The sequence below is a fragment of the Ovis aries genome, chromosome 7, assembly GCF_016772045.2.
Source record: "Ovis aries strain OAR_USU_Benz2616 breed Rambouillet chromosome 7, ARS-UI_Ramb_v3.0, whole genome shotgun sequence".
Taxonomy (NCBI): domain Eukaryota; kingdom Metazoa; phylum Chordata; class Mammalia; order Artiodactyla; family Bovidae; genus Ovis; species Ovis aries.
In genome coordinates this window covers 37,929,342-37,939,284 of record NC_056060.1, presented here as the reverse complement: position 1 = coordinate 37,939,284, position 9,943 = coordinate 37,929,342, and the positions used below count along the sequence as shown (strand labels likewise).

General features: G+C 40.9%; 1 protein-coding gene across 2 annotated transcripts; it reads left to right on the top strand.

Moving 5' to 3' along the window:
• The first annotated feature begins 8,832 nt into the window (after positions 1 to 8,832).
• RPL10L (ribosomal protein L10 like) lies at positions 8,833 to 9,477 on the top strand. Of its 2 annotated transcripts, XM_027972200.1 has the most exons (2): positions 8,833 to 8,941; positions 9,023 to 9,477. In XM_027972200.1, the coding sequence occupies exons 1-2, from the start codon at positions 8,833 to 8,835 to the stop codon at positions 9,475 to 9,477; spliced, it is 564 nt and encodes a 187-aa protein (XP_027828001.1). The 2 variants fall into 2 exon arrangements, with proteins under 2 accessions (XP_027828001.1, XP_004010542.1); XM_004010493.4 differs by having other exon boundaries at positions 8,833 to 9,477.
• Positions 9,478 to 9,943: the final 466 nt, after the last annotated feature.

The window sequence follows — 9,943 nt, the reverse complement described above, 5'->3', positions numbered from 1 at the left end:
AGGGGATCAAAGGATGAGATGGTTGGATGACATTACAAAGTCAAAGGACATGAGTTTGAGCAGACTCTGGGAGATAGTGAAGGATGGGAAGCCTGGCATGCTGAAGTTCATGGGGTCTCAGTGAGGCAGACAGGACTTAGTGACTGAAGAAGAACAACACTGCCAACCAGAAAATCTGCCCAAGCCCCAGAGTTTTTATAGAGACTCCATTATACAGCCATGATTGATCGACTGATTGCAAAAGGTTGCTGTAAGTCTCTAAGATAATGATACCTACATCACATTACTGGTCTTTCTGGCACGGTCAGCCCTCACTCTAAATCACACTGTCAGACCTGCCAATATGACCAAAGTCCTTGGGCAAAAAAAGACACTAGAAATTACCTCCCAGAAGCTTTGTGAAGTGAAAATCACTCAGTCGTGTTCGACTCTTTGCCATTCCATGAACTAGACAGTCCATGGAATTCTCCAGGCCAGAATACTGGGGTGGGTAACCTTTCCCTTCTCCAGGGGATCTTCCCAACCCAGGGATTGAACCCAGGTCTCCCACATTGCAGGCAGATTCTTTACCAGCTGAGCCACAAGCGAAGCCCAGAAGCTTTCAGTTTAGTTCAGTTCAGTTCAGTCGCTCAGTCATGTCCAACTCTTTGTGACCCCATGGACTGCAGCATGCCAGGCTTCCCTGTCCATAACCAACTCCTGGAGCTTGCTCACTCTCATGTCCATCGAGTTGGTGATGCCATCCAACAACCTCATCCTCTGTCATCTCCTTCTCCTGCCGTCAATCTTTTCCAATATCAGAGTCTTTTCAAATGAGTCAGTTCTTTGCATCAGGTAGCCAAAATATTGGAGTTTCAGCTTCAGCATCAGTCCTTCCAATGAATATTCAGGACTGATTTCCTTTAGAACTGACTTGTTGGATCTCCTTGAAGTCCAAGGGACTCTCAAGAGTCTTCTCCAACACCACAGTTCAAAAGCATCAACTCTTCAGTGCTCAGCTTTCTTTATAGTCCAATTCTCACATCCATACATGACCACTGGAAAAACCATAGCTTTGACTAGACAGACCTTTGTTGGCAAAGTAATGTCTCTGCTTTTTAATATGCTGTCTAGGTTGGTCATAGCTTTTCTTTCAAGGAGTAAGCGTCTTTTAATATCAGGGCTGCAGTCACCATCTGCAGTGATTTTGGAGCTCAAGGAAAACACAGAAAATTGGGCAGGGCCAAATTCTTTATATAGGGATTAAGCAGGTATTTGTTTACCATGTATACCAATTAGCATGGTAATTCATCTCTCATCTACTTCTTAATGTTTGCTGCCCCGGGGAAAAAAACAAAATATGAATGGATTAAAATGTTTGGTAGGTAAAGCAAAGCTTTTTAAAAAGCCTTCCAAAGTCAGTACTTTATCAATTGGAATACTTATTTTGTAATTAAAGAATGCTTACATCTAATGCTAAGGATGCTTTCATAAAGAAACACTTTTACAAAGAAAATGTTCAGTTCAGACGATAAAGAGGTCATCCATTAAACATACAAGATTCATTCAACTTGAAATACAATTGGGCATCATGATATGTCATGTAATCTCAATATTTAACTAAACATTTGCTTCAAGCATGTCTGTAAACCTAATAAACCACATAAAACTTCATATTAATACTACTGGCAAGAAACTTGGGCATCAGGGATAAAATAACAGCATTTTTCCTTTTAAAATAAATGAATGAAGACTTAGATCTAAAGGAGAGAAAGTCCATGCACTCACTACGAGGGAGGACAAGCTTCATACACAGCACCCTGACCCTAGATCGGTGTTTCTGAAATTTTCAGGCTGAATTAAGCCCTTTAATGAACAGGACCCTATGAGGCACTCCCAGGACAGACCCCTTCCCCACATTCTCTGCTTTAACTCCTCTCTGAAGTACACAGACAATAGTGTATAATGCACATTTCCTGAGTTGTTTTACAGAGGCCAAACTCCTCACCAAATGAAAGAAATTAACTACTTGATGACCAAGAACACAGGGCGTCCAGGCCCACTGAAGACCAAGGATTGATAAAGTTAACCCCTATGACACCCCCCTGTTACCAACAACCAATCAGTGAATTGTGTAAGAGTTGATCACTGTACCCAGGGACTCCCCTGCCTCACCTTGCGCTGAAAATGTAAGGAGCATTTGAGCTAAAACCCATCAGGGAGTTTGGGATTTTTGAGCATCACCAGTCCCAGACTACTTGTATGGCACCTTACAACACCGTACTTTGCTTCACACAGCATGGAGTCAATAGACTAGCATTACTACACACTGGAAAGCAGATCCAAGTTTTGGTTTGGTAGCATTAAAAGAGAAGGACTTTTAAATGTATAAGTAGATTATTTATGTTGAGTCAATTAATCTTTAGCATGAAAGTGAAAGTGAAGTTGCTTGGTCGTGTCACATTCTTTGTGCTTCCATGGACTATACAGTCCATGGAATTCTCCAGGCCAGAATACTGGCATGGGTAGCCTTTCCCTTCTCCAGGGGATCTTCCCAACCCAGGGATTGAACCCAGGTCTCTTTTATTGCAGGCAGATTCTTTACTAGCTGAGCCACAAGCAAAGGCCCATCTTTAGTATAGCATTTTTATTTGTATGCTTTTCTATAACATTATGATTATTATATATGATAAATTATATCTTTGTTAAGGCATTACTTAAATATTTATAATTTTAAAACTACACATTGACTAATTACTGTATGAAACTGATTAATGGCTTATAAATTCTGTACAAGGATAAGACATGAACAAGTAAAGCTTACAAACTAAACTTAAATTCTAATGAGCATATTTATGCATTACTTCTTCCTGATTTAATCCTCATATATTTTGCCCCCAATTTTATGGAGCAATGTAAAAAAATAAAATCACTCATCGAAGAAGAATTCATCCTATACCACAAAAGCATAAAGTTTAAATATATATACTCAGTTCCTAGATCCAAAATAAAAACAGATTCCCAAAAGGAAATAATCAAAATGTATAAAATATCAGTCAAAGAAGAAAATTCATTAGGCCCCTGGGACTAAACAGTTAAAATCACCTGACTGTGTTTCTATTCAGAGAATGTACATTTCTCAAACAGATAAAGAAGACCATTGTGAATCAGGTGTGTGAGACACCGGCTAAGAAGGACCACCCAAATTGGCTCACGTTGAAGAAAAGGTCAGCATAACCATGACTCTTTTACAGTCACTACTCAACTCTAGGAAAATGCAGTCAAGTTCTCAAAAATATTGAGATTACAGCTCCCATGGTGAAGTTACTAAAAAACACAGATGAAAACGACTGTTCATCATCAGTGGAGGCTTCACACTTCATTGAGAGCCCAACTGGGAACATGCTCTCTGAATCACAGTATATTGTCAAACACCAAGTGACGAAACGCTACTTAATGACTCAGTGATCAACAATGCAGGCGGTCCCAGCAGCAGGAGAAGGCATCCAGGGTGCATGTCAGTCAATACATTAGACTCCTGTGCATATTCTAGTTTGAGAACAAAATCAGGTTTAGCTCTTTGTGAAATGTTTGAACTGTGAAATCAAAGAAGGAAAGGAAGTACTGCACTGAACTGATACACAGAACTGTTCTTTTCTAGGCAGAGGATACTGGGAATTTGATTGTATTTTTAATACTATACAGTGCTAATTCTAAGTACATAAAGGCTGCCTTGATGAATAATACATAATCAGTAAGTACAGAATAGTGCAGATTTCTCCTATGGGAATTATGGAACAGGAGTGTGAAACCATGGAGGAAAGACTTCACAGCCTGAATCACTGTCTAAACATGTTTCCCTGCCTGCTTTTTAAGGGCTCCAAGAAAATGATCTCTCCCTACCCATGCCAAAATGCATTATTCTAACATGATTATTAGCTTTAGTCAAATTTGTTTTTTCTATTTTTCTTGGGTATGCACAGCAAAACGGTAGCATGCTAGAGCCAGCTAACCAGTGACACACAAGAGCTTACTGTGTGTCTCTTGCCATTTCATGTTCATTAATATCATAATGGTGGCTGAAACTGATAATGGAGCATCTACACTAGAGATTTCAACGAGCACTAGTTGGGGGCCCCTCACCTCACTCCCCAAGGGGCAGGTTTGTTAAGCACTGACCAACACAGTTGTCCCTCAGTAATGCTGGGTACTAATTAAAAAACTGCACTACGGGTCACACAATTTGTCAAAAACAGGAAGCAAAACCAATGATCTAAACGGATTTCTTGTTCTCCTAGATCTAATCAGTCTTATGCAGTTGCCATGCCCCTTTCTCACCTTCTTCCTTACTTCACTTTCATATATTCTAATTATTCCTTAAGACATCTCTATTTTATATGCCACTAGTGTCTCCCTTCGCTAAACTTTTATGGCAATTACGAAAGTAAAAAATTTTATAAATGAGATCTAAACTATTTCCCATGTATTTCTTCTTGACCATATTTCAGGTCATTTCAAAGCAGATAAGTTTTAAACTTTGTTACAAGATTTGCTTAGCATGAAGCACATTTTGGGTACCAGGAGTTGGGAGACAGAGGAACACTCAGACTTTGGAACTGATTGAGGGGAATGTTTTTAACATTTAAGTAGAATGGTGTAGCTCAGACATTTTCCACAGGCTCCCCTCTAATAACTGTAGGACTAAGATGAAACGAGTCTAAACAGAAAACCCCAGTCTGGCTCTCCCCTTCACTTCCCACCCTCTGACTCCAGCCTACAACTGTAAGGGGGCCCATGCTTAAATGTGGTAGGGTGATCAACTCCCTCATTTTGCCTTGGATTGAGGGGTTTGGGGGGATGCAGGACTTCAAAACTGGTACAGTTCCAGGCAAACAGTGATTAGTCATCTTTTGGATTATGGAAAGAGGGTTATGCAAGCAGGTCCAGATAGCCACAGATCTGCTGGTCAGAGATTTCTAGGGTTTTGAAACCACAAAGCATGACCTAGACAGGTGATGGTGAGTGTGTGATAGCACATGAACTGCAGCTGGCTATCTTCCTTTGACCTCACATATTCATCTCTTCCAGAACTATGATATATTCTGGGCATGTAGTAGTAAAAAAAGATACAAGTATGTTTTTAAGGTGAAAGATATTACAAACATATTCAAGTTACATTCACTTATTTTCTTCAGTGTTGAAAAGCCTTCCTTCCTGACTTCCCTGCACCTTTTTTTTTTTTTTTTTGCCCCTTACAGTCTATCGTGTGTGTGTGCTCTACTGCTCACTCACGTCCATCTCTTTGCAACCCCATGGACTGTAACCCGTTAGGCACCTTGGTCTATCGGATTTTTCAGGCAATGATAATGGAGTGGGTTGCCATTTCCTTCTCAAGGGGATCTTCCCAACCCAGCGATGGAGCCTGCATCTCCTTCGACTCCTGCACTGGCTAGCTGACCCTTTACCACTGAGCCACCTGGGAAGCTCCCACTCTAATGACTATATCATATATATCGAGTGATAAAACCTATGTAAAGCTACTCTGTTCTCAAACAGAAGAGCAGGATCACTAACTTGTCCAAATGGCCCTCGTGACATGAAAGCCACCCCCCGGCCCCCGCTACTCCCACTGGACTCACATTATGCCACTCACCCCCTCATTCATAGTCACATGGGCCTTATTCTAACTCCTTCCTTGAATGGTCCATGTTCTTCCTGCTTTACTGTCTCTGCAAAACCAGACTCCATGTGCCCCTATCACTATGTGAGTGATTTCATTTTTCCTGTCCAATCCTCAGTTAAGACTAGGGTTTCATCCCAGGCTTTCAGACCTCACCTTGCCTTTCCTTTTTGCCATAATTTTTACTTTGTAATATGATGACATATTATCTGAATAACATATAATGTATCCTGTAGACTTGTAAACCCAATGAGGGCAGTGCAATGTTACTTGCTGTTATATTTCCACAGATAGTAGTTTATAGAGTAAATAGAAGACCAAAATAAAAAGGCAGAAAAGATGGAAGGAATGGGAATTAAGCAAGCTTCTACATAATGTGGGGAAGTTCACTATACTAGGAGTTTTAACATTTCTACTCTAACATGGGTATTTTACAAAACCTCACTTTAACAGCAGAAGTTTTGTCACAACTTATGTTTCCCTATTAAAGCACTAGCAGAATATATTCACACTGGAAGGATTTTTTCCCCATGATGTCATGGATTTGTGAAAGAGCAAAAAGGAATCAAAACACCCAGAAAAATCCCAATAGAGATTCACGACCCAGATAAACAGGATGGTGTGATCACCATCCTAGAACCAGATATCCTGGAATGTGATGTCACCCGGGCATTAGGAAACATCACTATGAGCAAAGCTAGTAGAGGTGATGGAATTCCAGTTGAGCTGTTTCAAATCCTCAAAGATGATGCTGTGCAAGTGCTGCACTCAATATGCCAGCAAATTTGGAAAACTCAACAGGGGCCACAGGACTCAAAAAGGTTAGTTTTCATTCCAATCCCAAAGAAAGGCAATGCCAAAGAATGCTCAAACTACTGCACAATTGCACTCATCTCACACGCTAGTAAAGTAATGCTCAAAATTCTCCAAGCTAGGCTTCAGCAATATGTGAACCATGAACTTCCAGATGTTCAAGCTGGATTTAGAAAAGGCAGAGGAACCAGAGATCAAATTGTCAATATCTGCTGGATCATCGAAAAAGCAAGAGAGTTCCAGAAAAACATCCACTTCTGCTTTATTGACTATGCCAAAGCCTTTGACTATGTGGATCACAACAAACTGTGGAAAATTCTTAAAGAGACGGAATATCAGGCCACCTGACCTGGGTCTTGACAAATCTGTATGCAAGTCAGGAAGCAACAGTTAGAACTGGACATAGAACGACTGGTTCCAAATAGGAAAAGGAGTACGTCAAGGCTGTATATTGTCACCCTGCTTATTTAACTTATGTGCAGAGTACATCATAAGAAATGCTGGACTGGAAGAAGCACAAGCTGGAATCAAGATTGCTGGGAGAAATATCAATAACCTCAGATATGCAGATGACACCACTCTTATGGCAGAAAGTGAAGAACTAAAAAGCCTCTTGTTGAAAGTGAAAGAGGAGAGTGAAAAAGTTGGCTTAAAGCTCAACATTCAGAAAACAAAGATTATGGCATCCGGCCCCATCACTTCATGGCAAATAGATAGGGAAACAGTTTTTTGGGCTGCAAAATAACTGCAGATAGTGACTGCAGCCATGAAATTAAAAGACGCTTTCTTCTTGGAAGAAAAGTTATGACCAACCTAGACAGCATATTAAAAAGCAGAGACATTACTTTGCTAACAAAGATCCATCTAGTCAAAGCTATTGTTTTTCCAGTGGTCATGTATGGATGTGAGAGTTGGGACTATAAAAAAATCTAAGGTCTGAAGAATTTATGCTTTTGAACTATGGTCTTGGGGAAGACTCTTCAGAGTCCCTTGGACTGCAAGGAGATCCAACCAGTCCATTCTAAAGGAGATCGGTCCTGGGAGTTCTTTGGAAGGACTGATGCTAAAGTTGAAACTCCTATACTTTGGCCACCTAATGCAAAGTGCTGACTCATTGGAAAAGACCCTGATGCTGGAAAGATTGAAGGCAGGAGAAGAAGGGGATGACAGAGGGTAAGATGGTTGGATGGCATCACAGACTCAATGGACATGAGTTTGAGTAAACTCCAGGACTTGGTGATAGACAGGGAGGCCTGTTGTGCTGCAGTCCACAGGATCACAAAGAGTCAGACACGACTGAGCAACTGAACTCAACTGATTGACTAATTGTAAATTTCTCCCCTTCATTTCCCTCTTTCCCACACTCTGATCATAATATTTTTATAAAATCAAATAATAGATGAAAACAAACTGTGAAGCTCATTCTCAGTAAGGTGTAAAACATTAATAAAGCATAAATAGTTACTCTCTTTTTTTTTTTTTTTTTTTTCCTGTGGCCTTGCCTCCTGGCTTGTGGAATCAGCTCCCTAACCAGCAACAGAACACAGACCGGACAGTGAAAGTGCCAAGTCCTGACAACTGGACCACGGAGGAACTCCCAACAGTTACTTTTTATATAGTTCCCAGAAGCAGCAACATTTGAAAATGCAAACAGCCTTAAAGTTAAAAAGTTTAGTTGGTATTCCGATACTATGGATGACATTTTGAGAATAAAATCATTCCACGTGGCCAAATAAATAAAACCAAACTCATGTTTCTAAAGCAATTATCAAGCAACATGCACAACAGATAAATTCTATCTCTTTCTCCCCTCTACTTTCATCTCTTCCTGAGCCTCACCAGGGAGCTCATACCAAGAAACCACTTTATCCATGAAGGTGAGCACATACTCTGACAAATAGCAATTGATCTACAATCGGCAATAGGAGATGTGAGCTCTGGCCTTATTTGAACAAACCAGACACAAAGTGTGTTTACTAGATAGAGAGCCCTTCCTCATTCAAATTCTGGGAAAGTACATCTTTTATACCTATGACAAACCTTAGGGCAAACATTCTAGGCTCAAGATAAACAGGAGGAAGGAAACAGCCTTACAGGGCCGCTGCTGGAAAATCCACTGCTTCACCAGGATGCCCGCATGCCAATATATTCAGTAGCCTCTCCGTCCTGCTCATTTTTCAAATCTCCTATACGCATGCGTAGAGTATACCTGCATCTATGGTGGGGATGTTGTGAAAGAGAGTCTTCAAGTCCTCTATGGTTCCCGCACCTAGAGGGGCAATGTACATATAGCGCATGCGCAGGCGTGAGCGCGAGCGCCTCCTTCACTACTACGCACTGCTGAGATTCTTCGTGTTGTCATGGGCCGCCGCCCTGCCCGTTGTTACCGGTACTGCAAGAATAAGCCTTACCCAAAGTCTCGCTTCTGCCGAGGTGTCCCCGATGCCAAGATCCGCATCTTTGACCTGGGTCGGAAGAAGGCCAAAGTGGATGAGTTCCCACTCTGTGGCCACATGGTGTCTGATGAATATGAGCAGCTCTCTTCTGAAGCGCTAGAGGCCGCCCGAATTTGTGCCAACAAGTACATGGTGAAAAGTTGTGGCAAAGATGGCTTTCACATCCGAGTGCGACTCCATCCATTCCATGTCATCCGCATCAACAAGATGTTGTCCTGTGCTGGGGCTGACAGGCTTCAGACAGGTATGCGAGGTGCCTTCGGAAAGCCCCAGGGTACGGTGGCCCGAGTCCACATTGGTCAAGTCATCATGTCTATCCGCACCAAGCTTCAGAACAAGGAACACGTGATTGAAGCTTTACGCAGGGCCAAGTTCAAGTTCCCTGGGCGCCAGAAGATTCATATCTCCAAGAAGTGGGGCTTTACCAAGTTTAATGCTGATGAATTTGAAGACAAAGTGGCTAAGAAGCGCCTCATTCCCGATGGTTGCGGAGTCAAATACGTCCCCAACCGTGGACCTTTGGACAAGTGGCGAGCTCTGCACTCCTGAGGTCTTTGACAACACTGCCAAATTTGGCCATGCTGGTCTAAATTTTGCTCACCAATAAATTGTATTTACTGGCAAAAAAGTAATTGTTAATTTTTTAATATTTTAAAAATATCCAATTTTTAAAACTAGACTACTAGAGAAATAATTTTTCTATTAAAATTATCAGAAAGAATTTTAATAACAAATGATAATTTACTTTCAAGTGAATGATTTGAATGCCATTCATAGGGAAAGCTATTGCAGTTCTAATTCACGCTGTTAACCTAGGGAGCCAAGGGAAATATGTAAGAAGTTTTGTTTTTAGAGAAGTCATAAATTACACAGTTATTACCTTGAATAAAAAAGTAGAGAAGAATCTGAGGTTTACAGAAAAGAATTACTGTTATAGAAAATAATAGGAATGAGAATCATGGTAGACATTAGTCGTGTTTCAACTATGATCTCTTTGAAACTAAAAAATCTATTC